Here is a 25,265-nt window from a genome sequence, read left to right on the forward strand (position 1 = left end):
GTAGCTTCCCGGGGATACCGAAGCAAGGACGTTAATTTTCTCAGGATTCTGGATGCCGGAAGTGAGGCCATGAGGCCTCCCCGCTAGCTACGCCTTTGCGGTTTGCAGGGTCTGTCTCTGCGTTTACTCATCTCGTTTTTCTCTTTTGGAACAGGGTCCGGTTTTGTAGCTCAGGCTGATCCGGAACTCACAGTCCTCCACCTGTCAACGCTGGGATGGCAGGTGTGTGCCACCACACGCAGCTGACACTTGTCTCGCATGTCCATTTCCTCGGCTTACCAGGACAGCGGCTCCTCGGGGATCTCGTGTGAAGCCAGTCATTTCCTCCGAGGCCCACTCTGCAAATGCAGCCATCTGCACGAGATCTTCAGGGTTAGGATTGAGTATCCGAATGTGGTAGGGCTAAGACTGTCCCTAACAGCTCAGACAGAAGCCAGCTCAGCTAAACGCTGGCATCTATTGCAGATAACAATGTGGTACCTAAGGGCTCCTCCCTGGAGTCTCTGAGGGACTCCCAGCAGCTCCTCTGCCTATGGCTGGGCAACACTGCTAACAGAGAATAGCTAAACCCAAAGAGGAGCACAAAGAGACCGGGCCAAGAGGGGTGTGTGTTGAGGGTGGGGGTGGGGTAGAGGTTGAGTTGGGAATTTGCAGGGTACAGCCTGAAGGTAAAGCCCTTTACAGTCTGGCGGAGACATTGAACGCTTAGCAAAGGTACCAGGAAGAGGGGGAGGTGGCACTGGGGTGTAATGTCTGGACCCTGTGATCCTGTCTCACCTCCACCCCAGTCGGGGCTATAAGCCTCTTCTACCTACTTCTGTTCTCCCCACGGGCTCCAAAGTGGACTGGGGCGAGGGTCTGCATCCAGCACCCTAACCTGTCCCATCAGCAAGCAGTGTCACACCCGGCCCGGGACAGGGTGGTCCTGACAGTCCTTGGATGGACTCTGTCATTCTTGGAGCTCATGGTCAGCTCCATCTTTGTTCCTGTCTCCCCTTTATCCACCCACATGGTATCTCCAGCCTTAACACAGGAAGAAGAAATGGAAAAGCCCCAAACAACTTAAGTTGAAGCATCTTTACGAAGGAGAGAATTTGTGACTCAACTATCCTGGTTATCACGAATGCTGAGATTTTTCATTAATCTTAAGATTTGTTTCATTAATCTTAAGATTTGTTCATCAGCTCATGCAGGAAAATGAGAAACGATTGAAATCCATCACATTCACCCTTTCCTCCTCTATCTCCTCATCACCTTATCTCCGGAGCCCAGATGGACCTTTTGGCCCGGGGAGATAGCAGCCCAGCTGCAGAGTGGTGCTATCTCTCCAGAGTCCAGCTGCTGGGCTATCTCTCTCTTTCCAACCTTTATCCCTGATGCCTGTCCCTTGTTCCCGCCTCCCTGTGCTGCCGTGAGGCACGCACAGCTGCTACTGTGTGACCTCCGCACACTGAGTGTGCAGGAACTACAGTCACGGCTGCACTCCCCCGGGCTTCTCAGAGCCTGCTGCTGTTCACTAGTGTCATTCAGATTAACTGTGGGCCCCTGCAGGCCACAGCCAAACACAGCCGTCACCTCACCATCAGTCACCGCTGCTTACGTCAAGGAAACCGTAGTTCAGCTTAATAATTAATACAAATTAATTATTTGTATTATTAATAAAATCAAGAGCACAGGTTGGAAGAAATACTGGTGGGGCTGAAGCGAGGGCTCAGTGGTTAGACCACTGGCTGTTCTTCCAGAGGACCCGGGTTTCACTCCTAGCACCCACATGGGAGCTAGTATTGTCTGGAACTCCAGAACCAGGGGAATCCGATGCCTTCTTCTGGCCTCTGTGGGCCCTGCACGTATGTGCTACCCAAACATACCTGCCAGCAAAACACCCATAAGTATAAAGTAAAAAGTAAAGGAGGAAAAACATACCCAAAACTGGCTGGAGGGATGGCTCAGTGGTGAAGGACACCTGTCCTGCAGAGGACCTGGGTTCAGTCCCCAGAACCCACAAGGTGGCTCACAACCATCTGACAGCCTCTTCTGACCTCTGTGGGCACCAGGTACACACATGGTACACAGACATATGTGCATGCGAAACACTCATCACATAAACTAAAAAATCAATCTAAAAAGAATGAAGAGAAACACAGGTGGTATCCGTCGAAAGTTAAAAGCTCCTTTGAGAGTGACATTTAAAGACCTGCTGTGAGGAAAAGGCAGCAGCTTCCCTCTGGACAATGTAAACAGTAGGTGCAAAGGCCCTGGGTTAGGTGTCTGCTCGGCTGAGAGGTAGGTGGGCAGCATGGCTGTTGTGGGTGAGAATCTGAAGGGTGGAGATGAGATCCCATCATGGGTCTGGCAGGGAGTCAGACCTGGAAGGCGTCCTGAGTGACTGGGGCACTGGAGGTGTCCCGGGTGACTGAGGTACTGGAGGGCGTCCTGGGTGACTGAGGTACTGGAGGCGTCCGGGTGACTGAGGTACTGGAGGGCGTCCCGAGTGACTGGGGCACTGGAGGCATCCCGGGTGACTGGGGCGATGGAGGCGTCCCAGGTGACTAGGGCGATGGAGGTGTCCTGGGTGACTGGGGTACTCACTGGAGGTGTCCCGGGTGACTGGGGCACTCACTGGAGGTGTCCTGGGTGACTGGGGCACTCACTGGAGGTGTCCTGGGTGACTGAGGCACTGGAGGTGTCCTGGGTGACTGAGGCACTCACTGGAGGTGTCCTGGGTGACTGAGGCACTGGAGGTGTCCTGGGTGACTGGGGCACTCACTGGAGGTGTCCTGGGTGACTGGGGCACTCACTGGAGGTGTCCTGGGTGACTGAGGCACTGGAGGTGTCCTGGGTGACTGGGGCACTCACTGGAGGTGTCCTGGGTGACTGAGGCACTGGAGGTGTCCTAGGTGACTGAGGCACTGGAGGTGTCCCGAGTGACTGAGGCATTGGAGGTGTCCCGGGTGACTGAGGCACTGGAGGTGTCCTGGGTGACTGGGGCACTCACTGGAGGTGTCCTGGGTGACTGAGGCACTCACTGGAGGTGTCCCGAGTGACTGAGGTACTGGAGGTGTCCTGGGTGACTGAGGTACTGGAGGTGTCCTGGGTGACTGGGCACTGGAGGGTGGGCTGGGAAATGACTTGACCTTACTTAGGTTTTCTGGCTACTTCAATAGAAACATGATAAAAGGGAAACAGCGATGAACAAGTTCTCATAACACATGTAATGTGTTACCATCTTATAAAATGACGGTCCAAATAAGGAAGAAATAAACACACATCAAAATTCCTGTCAGGGCTGTAATGAGACTCACACACATGGATATAATAGGTAATAATTTTATTTGCTTACATTCTTCTAAAACATCCAGAACCAGATGGCTTCTCGCTCGAATTACAGCTTTGGCAATGAGTAAAGATCACAATAAAAAATATGCCCCAACTTATCACAAGAGATTCTTACAGAGAAATAAATAAAGCATATGGTCATTGTCATAAAATCCATTAATTTTGATGAGTTACACATCACATTTTTCCTAAAGTTCCTGGAACTTCGGATGAGAGCGACCAGGGCAGAAGGCCGCCCCAGTCTAAGCTGGGGTCTCCCTAACCCAGGCATCCCTGGCTGCTATGACAGGAGGCATTTGCTAGCTAACAGCTGCATTAAAATCCAGCCAACACTCTGCTCACAGGCTTCCTTAACAGACTGTCATACAGATCCGACACTGTGGTCTCGAGCCCTGAGTGTTTTCTAAACCACTATTTGCTAGGAGGGGACCCAGAGCCTTGGGCATCCTGCACAATGCTGCACAGTGGCTCAGCGTGCCCTTTACCTCCGAGCTACAACCCACGCCGCCATTTTGCTTCTTCGAGACAGGGTCCCACTGTGTCACTGAACAGCCTTGACCTCAATATTCTCCTGCCTCTGCTTCCTGAGTGCACCACCAGGTTCAGCTGATCTGCTAATTTTCTGCTCTAACATCTTCAGGTTTTTCTGTTTCTTCGGTCTTTTCTTTCCACAAATTCCCAAGGACGATCCCTATAAACAAGAGTATTCCTGTTGTGCGGTTGGAGGCAAATTTGTCCCAGCAGTCCTCGGGTCTGTGGATATCTACAGTGTAGATCTGAAAGAGAAACGCACGGTGTAGGCAGCACAGCAATCCATTCAGAGAGAAAACACAAGGTATAGGAAGCTGTTAGTACACCCTAACCAGCTTCTAATGCAGAAACATCAAAACAGTCCTTACAGGGAACCACTCAAGCTGTATTCTAGCAGCTCTGGCTGAGGGGTGTGAGAATGTTTTGAGAAGTTCTAACCATAGGTTGGACTTCTCCAAACAAACAAACAAACAAACAAACAAACAAACAAACAGACACACAGGAAACACTCCCGTGTCCAAACGTTCACAGCAGCTGGAAACGGCACACGTGGCTTTCTGTGAGGAAGGGTCAGGATGCAGCTGCTCTGAAATCATTGTAAACACGCCCCTCTGGCTATGTGACCAGGGCAGACATGACACACATGTAAATTTCAAGTTTCAATTTGGGTGCCATCCCAAGACATACATTACATACATGTCTTGCAAACTTAAAAGTCTACAATCCAAGCCTTCTGGGCCTAAGCACTCAGGAAGGGACCCTCCATCTGCCTTGAACACATGAACTTTTTGGTTCCGAAGCTCTGCCCTCGGGTTCCACCTTTATTCTCCATAGCAGTTTCTCAAATGAGAAGTTTGATTTGAGCAGACCAACTCCACTATGCAGGGTGATGAAATACTCTGCATATCCCTGGCTCTCACTCACTCACTGAGGGAGATGCTCCTAGGTTACTAAGACAACCAAAGATGTTCTACTCATATGTTTCTAAGTCCCTCCTGTGCTCACAGGCGATCCAGAGACCCAGATCTAAGGCCAGCTACCTAGATCACACATGTTCTCTTTCCACACCAGCCCTGTGGATATACCAAAAAGTCTCCTTCAACTTTCCTTCCTTTTCCCCTTCCTTTCTGGACAGGGCCTCACTGTGTAGCTGAGGCTGGCCTTGAATTCCGGATCCTCTTGCATCCCTAGAGCTAGGATACAAGCATTGGGTGCCACATATCTGGCTGGCCTAAACTGTCTCTTTTCTATTGGGATGTCAGCAGACTCAAAATCAGGACTTCCTTTTACACAGCAAGTTTCAGGGCAGTCAGGGCTGCACAGGGAGACTCTATCTTAAGGAAGGAAGGAAGGAAGGAAGGAGGGAGGAGGGAGGGAGGGAGGGAGGGAGGGAGGGAAGGAAGGAAGGAAGGAAGGAAGGAAGGAAGGAAGGAAGGAAGGAAGGAGGGAGGGGAGTGTACTGAGGACTGTAGATGCAATTTAAAATATAAAGTAGCCTATATACTTCTTACAATACTTAAAGATACTTGTATATGTCTCCCTCCTTTACCATCTAATACTTTAATGTATACTTCTATTTAGACCAGACAATTAATTGATGATTGTGGGCCTTGTAGAGCCAAGTTCTCAGTTCTCAGGGGTTCTGAGACTTTCTGAAGAGGAATCACGACTTCTAGCATGTATAGTGAGGACCATGGAGTAGTCTACGTCAGACTAGTTCTATTGTGCATGTCATTGCCTACATGAAACATAGTTCCCAACGATGTGTATACACACCATCTAAATGCATGGTCATGAATACCTTTTTATTCTATCCAAAGAAAACTACGCAACACTGTCAGAGAGAAAGCCCGTTTTTCTTCCCCGCTGATTCGGTTAAACTTAGACCTGGCTGATCATTTTACAAGTTCCTGACACAGGTTTCAATACAAGCCTGTGCAGTGGAGGGGCGGAGGGATGCTGGTTACCATCACGGTCACAGCTGTTTTCTAGGCAGCCTCCGTCATGTGAGCATTTCCTGTAGCCTTTGTTCTCCGTAAGCTGGGACTTGAAGCCAGGGCCTGGCCCACACCAGGCAAGCTCTCTAACACTGACTGCATCTCTAGACCCTTCTGTTTCCATTTGGAGATCAGGTTCCACTCAGTGGCTTAGGCTGAGCTCGAACTCATGGATCCTCCTGGCTCAGCTTCCTGAGAAGCTGGGATTCCAGGCTGCAGGACCCATGTTTTATCTGACTGGCAGTGGTCTCTATACCAATGGAACTCATGATTGTTATGCTTTAAAATTTCATTTGTGTGTGTGTGTGTGTGTGTGTGAGCGCGAGCTTGCACATGTGTGCATCACAGTGTGCATGTAGGGGTCAGAGGACAACTTAAGAAAGTTGGTTCTCTCTACCATGCGGGTCCTGGGGATCAAACTAAGGCCATTAGACTTGGTGGAAGGCCCTTCACCGGATGAGTGACATGTCTGGCCCTATTTTATTATTATTGCTGTTATTTTAAGGCTTATTAGTTTGCTTTTGGAGTACTCAATTCAACCCACAAGATTCAGCTACAGCTCAAAATTTCTCAGACATATCAAAAATAATTTCAGGAAAATCAAAGGAAAAAAAAATCCCCATTTAGATTTATGCTATTTTCTCTAAATTGACAAGGTTAATTTTATTCTGTTGGTTTGTTTTGGCTGTTGTTTGTTTTGAGACAGCTCTGGTTGTCCTGGAACTCACTATGTAGACCAGGCTGGCCTTGAACTCACAGCGCCACACCTGCCTTTGCCTCCTGAGTGCGGGGATTAAAGGCCTATGCCACCACCCTGGAAATGCTAATTTGTGGTGTGACAAGTTGAAGACGGGGTGGTTCAGAGCAATGCAAGCCAAGCAGCCTGTTTCAGGGAGCTCCTTGCCAAGTGATCAGCAGTGATCTTGCTTAAATAACGTCGTCCCTAACTCCAGTGGGGAAAACTGGGGAGGAGAAGGGAAAGGCCAAACCTGACGAGCCAGGTGGGCTCCCACGGCAGCCACGGCAGCGTAGTAGGGCAGCGTCTGGCCACAGTTGGCTCCTGCCAGGCTCAGCGCTCCCAGCATGGCAACCCCAAAGCCACTGAGCCACATCTTGGTTTTCTCCCTGAACAGCAGTGCCGTGGACTTCAGGCCAATCAGAGCGTCGTCTTTTTTGTCCTAATGCCAGGAAGAGGAAAGTGCGTTGTGATATTTAACTCAGTAGTATGGAAACCACATTTCTTAAGTATTCAACTCGGTCTTTTTTAGTATATTTACACGGGCACAGAACTAACTCTGCTCTCTAACCGAGACTCAGAACAGATGGGCAGAGGATGCCCAGGACAACCAGTTCCACATTCTGTACAATCAGCAGGGGCTCACGTGCCACTCTACTTCCTATGACCCCACAACGACCTGGAATTGGACTTCTACATTAGGACTAAAGCTCACTGTTATATTTTAATGTAATTTATCTTATTTTTGAGACAGAGTCTCTCCATGTAGCCCTGGCTACCCCGGAACTTGCTGTGTACACCAGGCTGACCTCAAACTCACAGGGATCCCTCTGCCTCTGCCTGCTGTGTGCTGGTACTTAAAGGCGTGCGCCGCCACACCTGGTTTCAAGTCTATTTACTGAGCTCCATTCCTCCAGAGTTCTCAGTTCTCCGTTTCAGTTTGGCCCTGTCACAGATGCACAGGATGCTGTCACTGCACGGCCACAGCCACCCACTTTCCTCTCTGCCCCGCTGACTCCCTTCGTGCAGAGCTGGGTGCTGGTGAGTCTGCGGCTCTCCCTGTAACCGTCTCCCGTAACTACCACACACACCCACATAGAATAAGTATAAAACGTTCATCAACATATCCTGACTAGACACACAAACAGTAACTAACTGTGGGGCACGCAGTCATCATTTCACAATGTGTAGGGATGGGAAAGCATCACTTCCTATACACCGACTAGTAACAATGTTTACCAACGGTACTTCAGCGAGGCTGGCAAAGGTATAAACATAAGGTCATGGATCAAGAAGGACAACAAGAAGCCGGGCGGTGGTGGCGCACGCCTTTAATCCCAGCACTTGGGAGGCAGAGCCAGGCGGATCTCTGTGAGTTTGAGGCCAGCCTGGCTACCGAGTGAGTTCCAGGAAAGGCGCAAAGCTACATAGAGAAACCCTGTCTCGAAAAACCAAAAAAAAAAAAAAAGAAGGACAACAAGAGGCATCCCGAACAAACTACACAAGGGACACTAAGAGAGTGTAAGGACGTTTGCGTGTCTGAGTAAACACTCCTTTAAAACAACATTTATTTAATTTATGCGTGCATGTTTGTGTCCATGCATCTTCCGTGTGCGGGTGCCATGGAGACCAGAAGAGGGCATCAGACCCCCAGGAGCCAGAGTTACAGGCAGTTCTGAACCAGCAGGAGGGTGCCGGGAACCAAACCCTGGTCCTCTCCAAGAGCAGCAAGTGTTCTCAATCGTGGAGCCATCTCTCCAGACCCCCCAAGACACTGTTCTTGAAATTACTCCTACACTCATATGTATGAAGTGTTAATGGTGAGAATATTATTTATAACTGTCAAAACTCAGTAATAGCTTTCGCTTACCAAAACAGACATGATATTTAAAACTGTGGTGCCATTCTAAGTCAGGGACTATCAGGTGTACTCAAGTGACAAGGAATGGATAAAACATGGGGATGGCAGATGTGATGGCTTGTGCCTGGGACCCAGCATTTGAGGCTGTGGTGGGAGGGCTGGAGAGTTCAAGGACGCCTTCTGTGACACTGGGGGGCCAGAGGTCTCCTAGTGAGAGCTGAGCTGGCTTTACCCAGCAGGGCTGCATGTGAGGATGGCCTGACCTTGCACGTGGTCACCACGTGTTTGGAAGGGTCTGCACTTGGCTGTGCCAGGGGAGGTCTTTCGCCCCGCCCCTTGGCATTCCTATAAAAAGCCCTTTTGAAGAGACAGAAGGGGCTGGTAGATATGGACCCAGGTCCTCCCGAAGCTATCCTGTGTTTCTGTCTGTCTTCTCCACACTATCTTTCTATCTAAATATTTCTTATCCCTCTCTCCTCAAGAGTACCCTGGGAAAAGTGGGAGCTGGCCTCCCACAACACGAGACCCTGTCTCAAAAACAATAAAAAATAGACTAAAAAAAGGAAATGCTTATTAGCTCCACAACTAAAAGTCTGCCTAATACAGTAATTAGAGACAACAACAGAGACGCTGAGTGACAGAAAGCTCAGGACACGGAGACCGTCTGGGCTTGCGTCTCAGCTCTGCCCCACTGCCCATGGGACTGTGGGCAAGTGACTTATCTATAAAATGGAGACAAATAAGATCCCTTCTGTGCAGGCTGGTAGGGGATTAACTTAGTGTCTGTAAAATATTTCAGATGGTGCCTGGAACATAGCAAATACTATTTAAATGCTTGTGAAGGAAACAGAATAAGCCAGTTGAACTGCTGAGTAAGCAAATGTAGAAATGAACAGAAATATGTTGGATAAGGGGAACTGGGGATGGTTTTCTTTTCAGGAAACAACGGATTTCTTTTCCTCTCTTTAAAGTCACCGTGCAGATCTGTAATCCCATCTTGGGGAGCAGAGTTAAGAGAATCAGGAGTGCAAGGTCATCCTTGGCTAAACAAGTTCGAGGTTAGCCTGGGCAACATGATATGCTGTCTCAAAAAACCAAAACCAAACAAAGAAACGAAAACAGTTCTTAGAAAACAAGAGCAGTGAAACCAAAGTTAAGGAAAATGTGCCATTTCTTTACCTGATGGGCATAAATAGTGTCATATATCAGTGTCCACATAACTCCAGAGAAGTAAAGCGGCAGGCACACAGCTGGATCACAGGAGCCCTTGATAGCAGACCATCCGAGTAATGCACCCCAGTTAAAAGTCAGCCCTGCAGCCGGTGGGGAGACAGGGAGAGGGGAGCAGAATGCACGTCAACAGTCAACAGGAGCATGGGGGTGGGGGGGGGAGCACATGTCAAAGGCTCACTGCAACCGTCAGGCCCGGCTCCACTGCTCTCTCTAGGTCCTTCACAGAATCTTCTCGACCTCTTGTGCTTGGTACTTATTTGTTCCATCTTACAAAAAACAAAATAGGCACAGAAAGTTGAACTTCTAATTAAAATAACATAGCTAATGAAAAGAATAACATCTTTTAACAAGGTAACTAACAAGTCTGTGCCTGGCAGAGCCAACAAACTGCGTGTGCAAGGGTCTGAACCAGACCCGCCAGGCTCAAAACCTGTGTTCTTCCAGCCTCACTCCACCTCCCCGCTAAACTACGGGAACAAGAAAGAGTACAGGCAGAACACTTGCTTCTTGCGCAAGCGCAGCCTCTGTGAACATCCACGTGCCGACAGCGCCTACATCCTACCGCAAGGCTGTCACCTCCTAAGCGCCAGGCTAGAGGCTCAGCCTGCTGCTGCTGGACATCCTGTCTACAAATCTCTCGGACCTGAAAGGCAGGCTCACGCCACTCTGCAGAAACCTCTTCCTTTTCTTACTGTGTCTGCTCCCCTCGGAGCACTTTCCTCACTGAGAAAGTGCCTCTCTAGGGTCCCAGCACAGCCATGTCTGCCACACCGGACTTCAGTGACCTGCCTATCCTCTAGCTCCATAAAAATGGTGACTGTGTTCTTCTCATGTTATCTTCTGAGTACTCGGTGCGATTCCTGCACAAGGCACAAGTAGGACTCGATAAATGTTTACAGTAATGACATCAGCTTTAATATATGAGCTTGAAGATACATGCTTACACTCCTTTACCAGACGAGAGAGAGAGAGAGAGAGAGAGAGAGAGAGACAGAGAGAGACAGAGAGAGAGAGACAGAGACAGAGACAGAGACAGAGAGAGAGAGACAGAGACTTCCAATGGGGGGATAACTATTCTGTCACAACTTTTCCATAAGTCAAGTCCTCATTACTTCATAAAATCTTTTTTGATTCTTTTATTTACTGGAAGAATGGTCCACAAAATTAGAATCAGCTTAGGAGTAGTTTAGAATGTCCTGGAAATAGGACAGAAAAGTCTGGAAGGAGTTTCTGACCTGCCCACCTATCTATCTACCCACCTTCTGGATCTCCCGCTCATGACAAACACTGTCCAGAGTGTCTGCTCTGTGTAATGCCGATGCTGGGCTACACGTAAAGATGTTTTTTAGTCACTCACAGTTTATTAATGGAGAGACAGAAAGGCTGCAAATATATTTTTGTTGAAGTTTCATAGAGAGGGAGCTGTCAAGGCCATTAATTTTAACCTTCATTTGTCTACAGAGTGCTTGCTACCTCACTCCCAAATTCCTGAGGATACCCTGATCAAACATCTTTTCGTGACATGTCTAGAATTTTCAAAGGTACTTCAGAAAAATAGTAATCCTGATAATCTTAATAAATAGGTAAGATTTCCTAACCAATGAGAATAACTAATTAAACTCCTTTAAAGTCTGAAAATTTATTCCTCGGAAAACTTGATGACTGACCTGATATTCATAGACACAGACAGACACAGACAGACACAGAAACAGACAGACACAGACACACACACACAGACACACACACGCACACCCATGCAGGATATAAAAGCATGGCAGACAGTGTGAAGGGAAATACTTTGCTGTCTCAGTCTTACCTAAGGCTAACTGTGGCCAAAACGTGATTCTTTTCATCAGTGGGTAGGTGGTGACAAGAAGTAAGGATGCTGCGCCCATGGCTATGCTGGAAACAGAAGCAACAGGATTAAGTATCATTAGAAAGTACTGATCACACTAACTGCAAGGTATTTTGTCTTAAGTACTGTTTTTGTGACGTTCTTCCCTAGAGTTGGACTTGCCCACTCTAGAGGATGATTAGAAAGTATTTTAACTGTCACAAGACAGCAGCACACACACACACACACACACACACACACACACACACACACACACACACACACACGGCACTCTCACGCCTGGGTACTGCCGTCAGTGCTTCAATCCTGTCTCTTGCTCTATGATCATCACTAGGAAACAGTTCCTTTTGCAGAGAGGAAACGGGAGCGCAGAGAGATTAAGGAGAGGACTGTCGGTCAGCTCATCTGTGGGAGCAAGCCTTAAACCTTAAAGCAATCTGGCTCCAGCGTCCCACCAATTTAAACCACCATGTACTATGAACTGTTTGCAAACCCTAAGGTGTGTAAGTAAACCGAAGTATTGTGTGTGTGTGTGGGGGGGGGGGGTACAGGTGTATACATGAGGGATGAATCAACTTCAGATGTGACCCTGAAGAGCCGTACCTTACATTCTGAGACAAGGTATCTCATTGGAACCCCAGGGCTTGCCAGGAAAGGCTGGCTGGCCGGCAAGCCCCAGAGATCTGCCTGCCTCTGCCTCCCCAGTGCTGACTTTGTAAGTGGGTGCGAAGGATTAAATTTAGGTCTCATACTTAAGTGGCAAGTACTTTACCAAGTGAGTCCTCGCCCTGGCTCCTGTGTCTAACAGCGAGCGCACCAGCCCGAGGAGATTCCCTGTCATACACAGCAGGCCTTACTTCTTAAAAAAGAGAAGACAGCCGGGTGTGGTGGCGCATGCCTTTTAATCCCAGCAGTCAGGTGGCAGAGGTAGGTGATCTCTGAGTTCCAGGCCAGCCTGGGCTACTTAGTGAGACCCTGTCTCTAAACAAACAAGCAAGCAAGCAAGTGAGAAAACAACCATAGAAACGTAAGGTATTCTGAGGTCTGTCAAAGCTTGTCTAACACAGCCTTTTCACGCCATTAACGCCGGGGGCCTGGCATGCAACCAGGCCTGCCCTCTACAGAGCAACACTCTTGTGGGCACTCCCCACTCTGTGCTCTCCTTACTCCTGAAGTACTTTTAAAACAGCCATCTGATGCTGTGTCTATCTAGATTACCCAAGAACGGGTCCTCAGAGCTTTCTCTTCTGCTATTTATATTAGTTGCAGACTCTGGGAAAGACACAGTTCCGCTCTGTGTTAACTGAGTCTAACCACTTCTACTTTGGGGCATTCAGTGGTTACAGGCGTGAAAGGAAAATTATACACGTACCTATGGTTGTCTAGATACTTGAGACCCTGGGGATGGGCCTTGGGTCCCACCAGGAGCACCCAGAGCAAACACTAACGGAGCTTCAGAACCAAGCTGGTCTTCTCACTCACTCCTTTGACGAAGCGCTCCTGAATCCTATAGTATGGTGGGTTCCTTTACTCTTCCTAACCCATGGATGCTTCACAAGAATCAACAAGCAGATTTGTAATAAAGAAAGAATTCTACTTTACTTCCATTTTCCATTTCAGAGGAGACATTATATCTAGAACTGTGACACCACATCTAACGCACCTGTAGTAGTTCAAACACAGGAGGACTCCCAGTGCTAAGGTCAGCTGTCCCCCAAGGAAGACGAAGGACTGGAAGGTTGAAATGTCTCCAGCGGCGATTGGGCGATTTGCTGTTCTCGTAACCTCAACACAGAAAAACAGACACCTTCACCTCATACACCAGTTCAATTGTTCATTTAAGCACTGATTAATAGATGGGCGCACGGGCTAGTGAGATGGTTCAAGCCTGATGACTGGAGGTAGAGCCAAAGACCCCACATGATGGAAGGAGAGAAAAGCCTCCTCCAAGTTCAACTCTGACCTCAACTCACATGCAGTGTTTACTTAACCCCATACATGTTCATACAAATAAATAAACGTTATTGTAAAATTAAAGCGAGGGCCGGAGAGATGATGGCTCAGCAATAAGAGACTGAGTTCAATTTCAGCAATCACGTACATGCTGGTGGCTCATAACCACCTATAAAATAGGATCCAGTGCCCTCTTCTGGTGTGTAGGTGTACATGCAGACTAAAGCACTCATATAATGAAAATAACCTAAACAAAGAAACCTTTCAAAAACATATATATAAAGTTATTATATACATACATATGAGAGAGAGAGAGAGAGAGAGAGAGAAAGAGAGAGAGAGAGAGAGAGAGAGAGAGAGATAGATGGGCCTGAGGCAAGCACCAAGGCATAGCTATGAACAGAGCGAAGACAACATCTGAAGCACTGTTGAGAACTAAACCCGCAGGTTTAAATGTTCAAAGCCTTCGTAAAGTGCTAAGAGCTTGTCCCCGCATCCCATCCCAAAACACAGAGTTCCCCCTGATCTCGATGTTCAGCCACTCAGCTCAGCAAATGCACAGGTCCCTTCCACAGGAAGGTGACAACATGACAGGAGTTCTCAGGAGAGGGACTCCAGCAGAGAGCAGGCAAGGCCAGTGTCCTGTTCTAAGCACGGGACGCACTAATTCAGATGTGAAGAAAGATGAGCTGAGTCTGCATCTGGGCGTGTCTTTGCCATGCTACTGAATGGGTCTCTGATATCAGACTGACTATGCTGAAATGGTAAATTTGCTGGGGGAATGTGGACAGTGCTGTTAAACACAGGAATCGTGACTCCTGTTCTCCCTGCCCCCCCACCCCCGCCCCGAAATGCGACTATACTAAATTCAAACACAAATAGAGTATAATAAAAATTTTCAGTGCTGTCAGAAATTAAAAACTTTAGAACTGGAATTAAAAAGCCTCACATCTGAGACAACATTTTTAACCTATTGTTTATCATACAATCACTTGGATGGTAAATTATTAACCCAGTATCAACAACAGCAACCCACTCGTCATTCCATACAGCAGCAAGTTACTTACTATTCAGTGCATGAAGCAAGTCCCGGGCCATAAATATGCCCTTACTGATGGATAACATTTTAGGAAACTGAGGTAAGGACTGCAATTATGTAGCATGAATCTTAAAAGTTCTTATTAATAAAATCAAACCCAAGGCCAGCTATTGGGGTCAATGCTGGAAGATCAGAGAGACAGAACAAGCCACAGCTATCTCACCTTGCCTATTCCTCAGCTGGTCCTGTTTCCTCAGGACCTGGAAGCTTCTGTGTCCTCAACCCAATGGCTCTCAGCTGAACTGCTGCTTAAAAGCCTGAATGCTTAACCAGCCAAATGCTTAACCAGCCAAATGCTTCTAGTTTCTGGTCCTCACGCCTTATATACTTTTCTGCTTTCTACCATCACTCCCTAGGATTAAAGGCTGGCTTTCTGAGATTAAAGGCGTGAGTCACCATGTCTGGCTGTTTCCAATGTGGTCTTGAACTCAGAGATCCCAGATGGATTTCTGCCTCTGGAATGCTAGGATTAAAGGCATGTGCTATCACTGCCTAACTAGTGGCTTTTCTGTTCTCTGACCCCAGATAAGTCTATTAAGGTACACAATATTTTGGGGAACACAATACCATCACATTTAGGCCAAGACTTTTTGACCTCACCCAGAGAGAATGGAAAAGGTTGGCTGGCCTGAGTACTTCTTGATGAAGCTTTTTCTCTGAGAAGACTGCATTTAAGAAGCAGGCCTGGAGAAATGGCTCGGCAGTCAAGAGCCCTGGCTGCTCTTCCAAAGGACAAAGGTTCAGTTCCCAGCACCCACACAGCAGCTCATAACTGCCTGTAACTCAGGGTTAGGGGATCTGACACCTTCACACAGACATATATGCAGGCAAAACACGAGTGCACATGAAATAAAAATAAATTATTTTTAAAAACTATATTGAAATCCCACATAGCCTTATCATCCCTTCCATTACTGACATCCTGGGAAACCATATGCAACCAGAGTTCTGACATCACTACAGACCAGATCTGTAAGACCCCGACTACAACTCTCCATTTTCCCTGTGGACAGTGCTCTCCCTCCTCCATCACTCCTGGATTCCTATTACATCATTTAGTGAGAAGCACAGTGTGGTCCTCTCAGGTTTTTCTTTCTCTTGACACAATCCTCTGGAAATTCACCCCCACTGTTGCATGGGTCTTTTGTTGTTGTTGCTGTAGTTTTCCAGAGCATGAATGTACCATGCATCGTTTCCTCACACAAGAAAGGACAACTGGCTTGTTCCAGCTTGGAGCTGTTACAAGCAAAGCCACCACAAACGTTCACATGCAAAACGTCATGTGAACATAAGCTTTATTTCTGTGGGGTGAACGCACAGGTGCCCCCGGAACTGATGATGGTGTGTGCCTACAGTGAAACAAACCAGGGCCCCAGACTGAGGACGGCTGTGTCCCGAACCCTCTCCGCCAGCAGTGAGTGAGCTGTTCCTGTCGGCAGTTAGTGCGGCTGTTGTTTTTCATCTCAGCCATCTCGACAGGTTTGTAGTGATTCTTGACTACAGTGAAGTCTGCACTTAAAACAAAGCTAGTGATGTCAAAACAATTTTTATGTGTTACTTGCAATCTTGGCATCTTTTTGTTGAGATAGCTCTATTCATGTATTAATTAGATTTTTAGAGTTTGGTTCTGAGAATATTTTATACTGGTGTCCTGGTAGGTATGTGGTTTCAAAATATCCACCAGTGCATACTTTTAATTCTCTTAAAAGGCCTCAACGTGTCTAAATTGATTCTGGTGAAGTCCGATGTAGTACTATTTCTTTTTATGAATTATATTTTCAGCATTTCTCCTCCACTGCATTCAAGAGTTATAGACTTTAGTATCTGACTGTGATACATCTGGTACATAGTACTGTGGATTTGTTTGCTATGTTGATAAGCACTCACCTTCCTGAAAATGTGTACACTTATTTGTTTACTATGGTGACAGACACTCACCTTCCTGAAAATGTACTTACACAATATACACTTATACCTTTTGCCAAATTTTGGACATTCAGCTGTTATTTCTTCAGGTTCTTTTCCGTATTTCTTACTTGAAACCCAAACATTTTAGGTGTTCTCAGAGTCTAATCTCATGTATTTTTATTATTTTATGTGTATGGTGTTTTGCTTGTGTGTATGTCTACATATCACATGTATGCGTGGTGCTTACAGAAGCCCAGAGAGGGCGTCAGAGCTTCTGAAACTGAAGTCACAGATGGCTGTGAAGTGTCATGTGGGCATTGAGAATTGAACCCAGATGCTCTGGAAGAACAACCACTGTTCTTAACCACTGGGCCATCTCTCCAGCCCCTCATTTTATCCTTGTTTTAGTTGGGTTTTTGGTACCACTTTGGCCAAGGGGAGGCACTGTGGATGCTGCCTAATTATTTCTAGGTGGAATTAGAAGCTCATACTTGCTCCCTGGCCTCCACTGGCTCCTGAGAAGCAGGCTTTTGTGGGTACTTGGTTTTGATCTGTGCCAATTTGTGTTCCCAGCTTGCTGGCCTCTGCAGTCCCAAGACTGAGTGAGACATGTAAGGCAAACAGAGAACTAATTCCCTAGGCCTTCTGGGGCTCCTGAGGCCCTGCCACCTTTTGCTCTCCAGCCTCTTCTGTTGTTTTCTATGTGACAGCTGGAGTTTCAGTTGTACTTAGTGGGAAGAAAAAGGAAAGTATGTCTAGTCCGCCTTCCTGGGAGCAGAAGTCAGACTATGGAAGTTACAGTGTGGGACTTCCACATGCTTTCTAAGGTAGATAAAGCAACTCAGTCAGATGCTATAATTTTTCATTTCTTCTTCAAATTCCATACTTCCGAAACTCAACAGTCTTAGATTAGTTTTGAAGGTAACTAAGAACAAACTCCTTTTCGAATATTTACTCTCAAATGTTCACATTTATAAACAAGCGCACCGTTTCTCACACATGCTAATTTATAGCACTGGTTTTCATCTTCTAGAAGCCTTCCATTGAACTTTAAAAAAGGAACGCTGAAGCCTCATTTATAACGTATGCAGAATAAAAAGTGATCCAGGAAATGTGAACATTTGAATCAGGTTTGCATTTGCTAGCCAATCAAGTGGTCTCAACTGTGTCTGCATGGCATGGAGGCACTTCATCACAGGGCTTCTGCCCCCTTCCATCCCATCCTGTTCTCTGGAAACACCACACACACACACACACACACACACACACACACACACAGGGGGGAGGGAGAGAGAGACAACTGTACAGTATAATATACTTTTGTCTCACAGTGGGAGACCAACTGCAGTAACTAAGAATAAAATAGGACACTTGTAAGAAGTGTGTTTTAGTAGAAGAGCTCTTGTGGTAACACTTGGATGGTGCAGTTTAAAACTTACACACTGAAGGTCTGGTATTTTCCACTTCATCGTTTTGGGCCATGGCAGGCTGTGGTAACTGGAGCTGACGAGCAAACTGAGGGCAGGGCTTGGGTGGAGCCAAGGCTAGTGCCTGCCCCAGTCATTTCAACCAAGACCTGACTTAGAGAAGAGCAGCCTCCGCGCAAAGCTGACCTATCTTCAGACATGGAAAGGTTCAGGGTCAATTCCAGCTCTCGCTCCTACCGTTAACCTCTTTACCCTCGGCTCTTACACTTTAAATACTTGGAGAACTCCAGTGCACATCCTGCCCTGCCGCCACTCTTCTGCTGGAAGGGAGTGAACTGCCCCATGCGACAGCGGCCACTCAGCCGATGGCTTCTCATGGTGGATTTCAGTGGACTCGGGTGATGTCATCAGGGTGGTCTGCAGGAATGGGGGAAGCCTCTCTTCCTCCCAGGGTGAAGCTACCTTTTTATCGAAGTCACGGTCCCACATGTCATTAATAGTGCAGCCCGCTCCACGCATCAGAACAGCTCCAGTGCCGAAGAGTGACAGCATGTACCAGTCGGGAAAGCAGCCCGGTTCAGCCGCCAGACCGATGCTCCAGGTGCATGGCAAGTACAGCAGCCAGGTTCCTAGACAAAACCAGAACCACACGTAAAAACAGAAGGGACACACTGAAGATAGATACCTGCTGCATCTGCTTAACCACTGTCTTGGCTTCGGCTGCTGCCACAAACACCATGACCAAATGCAACCTGGGGAAGAAGAGTTTATTTGGTGTGACCATCCCTATCATGGTCATCACAAAAGGGAGTCAGGGCAGGAACTCAAGGCAGGAACCTGGAGGCAGGGACTGATGCTTACTGGCTTGCTCAGCCTGTTTTCTTCTATCACCATGACCATCTGACCAGGGTGGCACTGTCCCCAGTGGGCTGGGCCCTCCCACATCATTAATCAAGAAAACGTCCCAGGCAATCAGATAGACACTTTTCTCAGTTGAGGTTGCCTCTTCCCAGATGACTCCAGCTTGTGTCAAGTTGACAAGAACAACCAATACCCCCTCCCCCAAAAAACCCAAGTACATAGCACAATCACCACACCCCAAAAAGTATAATCAAAGTAGAACACCTGACAGGCCAATGCTTAGAATGGCAGCACTAGGGAGGCTAGGCAGGAAGACCAAGAATTCAAAGTAATGGGGTATGGTGGCACATGGCTTTAATTACCAGAGTTTCCTTAATCCAAGAGGCAGCAGATCACTTGGCCACACAGCAGGTTCAAGGCCAGCTGGGGCTACATAGTGAGACCTTATCTCAAGAGTTCAAGACTAGTCTGGTCTACACAGCAAGACCCTGTCTAAAACAAAACAGCAACTTCTCCCTAAGAAAACCTGAAAAAAACTGGAAAATAAGCCACATGTGGTGCTGTATATCTATCCTCTCTGTACTCAAGAGGCAAAGGCAGAAGGATCAAGTTGAAGGCCAGCCTGGTCTACATATCAAGTCCTAGGCTAACCAAGGCTACATAGTGAGACCCTATCACAAAAGCAAAATAAAGCCAAACAACCAACCAACAACAACAATAACCAAAAAAAAAAACCAAAAAAAAAAACAAAAGCAAAAAAAAAAAAAAGACAAAAAAAACCACAACCCATCAAATCAAGGGAAAATAAATCTGTAACTCAAATTACACTAAGTATTTACCCTAACACATAAAAAGCTCCCAGAAACAGAAAAGAAAAAGATCAGTAGTACAACTAAGAAATGGACCAAAGGGGCTGGGGAGACAGCTCAGCCATTACGCACACACCTGCTCAGGTCAGTAAAACCTTCCTCTGCTGTGGTCAGCACAGTCTGCTGAGCCGGTCTTTCGGGAAGGGCTCCTGCAGTGCAGGCTTTCTGTCCTGTACCATATGCACAGAGGGCTGATCTAATGCCTAACCAGTAAACTAGATGAGCTTGAACTAAATGGAAGTGTTATTACACAGGTCAGAGGCTTTACAAATGACCTTGGGTATGCTATTTCTAAAATGGAAGTCTGTCAACTACCTGTGTGTATCTTACCTGTTAAAGTCTAAAGGGTGTACAGAGTTGTTTTGTTTGATACAGGTCTTACTGTATAGTCCAGGCTGGCCTTGAATTCTCAGAGACCCTCCTGCTTCAGCATCCTTGGTGCTGGGATCATGACTGGCTTGATGGAAGTTTTACTTCCTGATTTAGGGATGTGAGAGGCGAAGGGCCAGGTGATGTACACCTCAATCCCAGCACACAGGAGGCAGAGGCAGGAGCAGTCTGCATTCAGGATCAGCCTAAGCTCCACCGTGAGACCACGTCTTAACATCCAAGAGCTGGGATGTGCAGCTCAGTGCTAGTGTTTGCCTGGCATGACCCAGGGCTCTGGATTATCCTACATGAAAATGGTCAGATTAAAGTCCCTAGAATGTTTAAACTGCTTATAGAGCAGAGGAGCAGTAAGAGACCCTCAGATAAAATCCTGAAGAAGTGTCCAGCTCAGAGCCTGAGTCCTGGTTACCTTGGGCAGACACACACTTAGAAAACCTTATCTAAACCATGAGCAACAGGTAACATTTACTGGGTGCTCATGAAGTACTAGCCAGCAGTCTAACTCTCAACAGCATGTCCTAAAAAAGTATTACTCATAATGCCACCTTACAGATGAAAGAACAGAGCGAGGCACATGAAACAACTGCTCCTGTATGCAAGGGCAGAGCTCACACGGGACGGAGGTGTAGCTGAGGCCAAAAAGACAAACTACTTGTCACTATTTGCTTGGTGTAGCTAGAAATGAAGTCACCACTAAACAGTCTTAGGCTACATAACACCCAGAGCACAGTGTCGCAAGACCTTGGTCACAAGTCCACATGATGATTATGAGCTCAGTCACTGATAGGCACCTGGAGTGCTCCCTAAAGATGAGGCAGCTCTTGTAGACCGAAACGCCAGGAGACCACCACTTGTAAGGGGGCAGACACTAGTCCTAATGTATCTGAGGGCTTACGTCTCAATTTCATCTGAAAACAAGGAAAAAGAACATCCACCTCACCGGGTTTTAATGAGATGACAGTATTAGGGCCGATGGTCATGAAAGAGAACTTGGAGCTAATGTGAGCTACAAGTACTCTGCCAGTCTACAAGCAGAATGGACTAACCACCTACATTAAGATGCATAACATACGTAAGTGCGGCTACAGCTTCCTCTAATCTGTAACTTCCGAAGTTATAACACAGATCACAGGTCACAGCACGGAATATGGCTTATGGATTCCAGGCACGGGCGTCAGGAGCTTTCAGAAAACACTTCTGGGTCTCACGAGAAACAAAAAGGCACGGATTCTCTTTATTACACTAACTTGAACTGTGTGGTCTGGAGGAGAATGTCCCCCACAGCCTCTGGCATTTAACAAGTGGCTTCTTCAGCGGACGGTGCTGTTGGAGGTTTAGGAGGTGCAACCTTAGAGGACCAAGTGTCCCTGGAGTTTAAAGACTCCACACCGCCATTCAGGGTGCTCTCTGCTCCCTGCTGGCGTTCCAGATGGAAACTCCCAGCTTCTGTCCAGCCGCAGCTTGCTGCCACGCTCCTCCACATGATGGACTCTCACCCTCTGCAACTGTCAGCCCAAATAAACTCTTTCTTCCACAAATTGCCTTGGTCATGGTGTTTTACCACAGCAAAAGGAAGGTAACTAATACAGGGACTGAAAGATAGAGGGCATAATTTACCCAAAGCCACACTGGTTAAGATGGAACTCTAACCCAGCAGTCTGGCTGAACTTTAAGTCAAAAACTTATTTCTCATACCTAAATCTCAATGCACACGGACATTCTACTTCTTCTGCCCTCCTGATTCCAGGAGCATTCTTTCTGTCTTCCCTGTGACACCTTCATCCCTTACGGTTACTCTGTGAAGAAAGGTGTGGAGGTGGTGAGAAGCCAAACAGGTCACAGGCGGAAATGTTCATTAAGAAAGGGAAAACTCTCTGGGAGAGGAAATAAAATGGTCAAATTCTGAAGGGGTTGGGCAGAACAAACTGCCTGTGCAGACTAAGCCTATGATTCTCTAGTAGAGAAGGGGAAATGCCACAGCCAATTTGGTGGAAAGAGTGCCCCCTGGTGAAACCCGAAATAATCCAGGTTGTCCGGTGAGAAGCCCAGTGGTAGCCCAGAGCGCTTGCCTTGAGTTCCACCCAAGGACTGGAAAACAACAGAACTTTGTTACTCCCTTCTCAAAAACAACAAAGTCTATGGTCTATGAAAGTAACAAACTATAATACCAATACAGTAAAACAGTAACTGTTCCACTGACTTATAAGAAGAGCATTATAAATATTAAATCAGGAATTCTACTGTCAATTACTGCTCCGGACACATGGTAGGGGCCCAAACCATTTGTGTGAATTCTATGCAGTAATCATCCTATTTAGCATCAAAACATGCAAGCCAGTATCTTAAGATACTTAACACATATGACTATAAAGACAATTTTCTCGACTAATGCTAATAAAGGCAGTAATAGTGCCCTTATATGCAGGCACGATTCAAACTAGTTATCATGGTGTAGATGGATGTTAAGGATAACTTTATAAGGTCAACATTAGCACTTCCCTTTTATAGATAAAGAAACGAGGGTGTGGAGACATGAAGTAATTTAACCACAGTCCCTCCACTGAATGGAGTAAAGGCTCAAAGAGGTCTGGCTCTCAACTTGGCTCATAACCATTTTAGAGTCATGTTACAAGGTAGAATGCACAGCCACTAGAATAATGATGTTTAACTGTGCAAGCAGAAACAACGGCAGCTGCTGAGCTGTCCTGTAAGTCTATCCTGCAGCTTTGTCACCCAGAATCTAAGAACAGGATTATAAATTGCTTGTGTAAACCTTGAATTACACAACACTCTAATAACGGCAGGCCGACCTTTCATTTATAGGCTTTTGTATTTTAATCTCTGATTGCTAAAATTCAGTGCTTGAATCCCAAACAGCAAGCAAACACATTCAGAATATCAAAAGTGAGGCCCCTCCATACTTTGTCACCTGGAAGGCTGAGGCAAGCTATGGAGCTTGAGGCCAGCCTGGAGTACAAAGCCAAGTCCTTGTCTCAAACAAAACAAAACAAGACAAAACAAGGCATGGTGGTGCACACCTGTAATCCAAGCAATTGGGAAATGGAGGCAGGAGGGCAGAGTTCACGGCTGGCCTCAGGTGCATAATGGGACCCTGTCTGAAAGCCAAACACTGAAATCCAATAGGGACACTTTGGGAGTTCTGGATAGGATGAGAAGCAAACAATTTAGACATCTGGATGCACTTCCACACACTGGAACTGTACCTATCAACATCTAGATTAGCTCCAAGTCAGCCTTGACTTCTTCTGTCACCCACTTTCTCCTGTCCAGCCTGTCTCCCATTGTTTTCTAGACCTTTCTGGTGTTGAGGGTCGGGATCATATTCTTAATACATGACATGTTTTCGTTTAGTTTTTTTGTTTTTTCATACTTCCCTAGGTCATCAATTGTCTCTTACAACCAGAAACATTCTTTGAAAGCTGGTAGTTTCCCTAGCTTTCTATCACTAAGGCTGAGTAAGTTCATTTACTGGGCTGTGCTCAGGAACGCCTCCGCGCTTACGGAGCTTATATTGTATCACAGCCGTCAACAGTGCGTAAGTTAGGTAAGCACTACGATGAAGAGGAGAAAAACAGACGGGGTCATGGAGAGGTGATTCTGTTAGGTGACAGGCAATCCGGAAGCGCGATACTGGCTGCATCAAATGCACTACATCTTCGCAACCCGTGATGCAGAAAGAAAGCCCGGTACCAACACTAGGTCCTCCTCCTCTTACGAGGAGCCTCGCTTTCTTCAACACTTTGTGCCTCTCGGGCCTTACAGGATTGGAGACAGGATCGAAAACTAACCAATGCAGAACTTCTGCAAAGCCGCAAAGCACCACGCCTGGGCTTCGAGACAGCAAAGGCGCGCTAGATCTCATCTCAACAGCGTCAGCGGCACACACGTTTATCGCGGCCACGGTCCGCCTCCGGGTGTCTGACCCGGGCTCTGAGCGTGGGACAATCTGCGGGTCCCCGGCTCAAGTCCTGACCGGGTCCCCGCGGGCCTGGCCCCCACGGGGCGTGCAGCCGCGGCCGGGTGGCTCGGCAGCTCCAGGGCGCGCCGCCCAGCCCGCCGCACTCACCGATGGGCTTGTCCAGGCGCATGAGGCGCAGGTAGGGCTGCAGGGGGCGCGGCGCCGAGTTCACCACGGCCGCGGCCGACAGGCTGAGCGCGCGCCCGCGCGGCGCCCCCGGGGCCCGCTCCCGCCGGTCCCGCACGCCCGACGCCGCGGCCGTGCGCGCCGGGGCCAGACAGAGTCCGCGCGGGCCCCGCAGCCACGCCGGGGCCACGGCCCGCAGGCCCGGGGCTAGCCCTCGGCCCAGCAAGGCCAGCATGGCGCCGAGGCTGGTCGCCGCCCGTGACGTCATCCCAGGGCGACGTGCCGCGGGCGGGCGGGCATGCGCAGTGGTGTGGAAAGGCTGTTTCCTGGTAGATGGGTGGGTAGGAGAGTCGTTGACGTGTGTGTGTGCGCGTGTGCGTGTGCGTGTGCGTGTGCGTGTGCGTGTGTGTATGTGTGTGTGTGTGTGTTTTAGGCTGCCTGCATTACCGTGTATGTGTGTTGTGCCCATGTGTCAGGTTGCCTGCATCTAGGTATGTGCATCCCGTGCATGCCTAGTGCATGCCTAGTGCCCACGGAGGCCAGAGGAGGGCGTCGGATCCCCTGAAATTGGATTTTTATGGATGATGCCGAGCCATGTTGTTGGTGGGAATCTAACCTGGGTCCCCGTCACCGCTGAGCCGTCCCTCCAGCTCCAGGTTTCTTAATGAACTCGAAAGGACAGTATTTATATGGAATAGTTGTACCACAAAAAGGAAAGTGTAAGTCCAAAGATGTTAACCACATCCGGATGTTCACTTTCTGAAGTTAAAAGAGAACCAAGAATCATATAAATTCAGATTTATTTTTTTAATTAAGGGAAATTCTTGTTTTCTTTTTCTTTTTTCAAAGCTGAGGACCGAACCCAGGACCTTGCGCTTGCAAGTGCTCTACCACTGAGCTAAATCCCCAACCCTTTTTTTTTTAATTATTTTTTTAATTACACTCATGATATTCATTAATTACACTCATGATATTAATTACATTCGTGGTATTCATTGATTACACTCACAGTATTCATTCAATAATTATATTTATGATATTAATTTATTAATTGTATTGATTTATTACATTCATGATATTATGTCCTGATTCTACTGTCCGTTT

General features: G+C 47.4%; 1 protein-coding gene across 1 annotated transcript; it reads right to left on the reverse strand.

Annotated features, from left to right (window-relative positions):
• Positions 1–3,311: 3,311 nt before the first annotated feature.
• On the reverse strand, positions 3,312–24,406 carry Coq2 (coenzyme Q2, polyprenyltransferase). The gene is made up of 7 exons (XM_028867273.2): positions 24,144–24,406; positions 18,399–18,565; positions 13,213–13,334; positions 11,511–11,596; positions 9,641–9,774; positions 6,854–7,042; positions 3,312–4,112 (listed from the first exon to the last, which is right to left on the reverse strand). Exons 1-7 carry the CDS (start codon positions 24,394–24,396, stop codon positions 3,951–3,953), a joined length of 1,113 nt encoding a protein of 370 aa, XP_028723106.1. The 5' UTR covers positions 24,397–24,406; the 3' UTR covers positions 3,312–3,950.
• Between the last annotated feature and the right edge of the window lie 859 nt (positions 24,407–25,265).

Source organism: Peromyscus leucopus, chromosome 10, assembly GCF_004664715.2.
Source record: "Peromyscus leucopus breed LL Stock chromosome 10, UCI_PerLeu_2.1, whole genome shotgun sequence".
Taxonomy (NCBI): Eukaryota; Metazoa; Chordata; class Mammalia; order Rodentia; family Cricetidae; genus Peromyscus; species Peromyscus leucopus.

Bases quoted from the DNA above. Each gene is read 5' to 3' on its own strand.
- Coq2 (XM_028867273.2), bottom strand. From the start codon at position 24,396: ATGCTGGCCTTGCTGGGCCGAGGGCTAGCCCCGGGCCTGCGGGCCGTG. The intron at 13,335-18,398 runs GTAGCTTCACCC...TTCTGTGTTGAG, and splicing joins ACCGTGACTTCGATAAAAAG to GTTACGAGAACAGCAAATCG. The intron at 9,775-11,510 runs GTAAGACTGAGA...CACCGGCTGCAG, and splicing joins TTGGCCACAGTTAGCCTTAG to GGCTGACTTTTAACTGGGGT.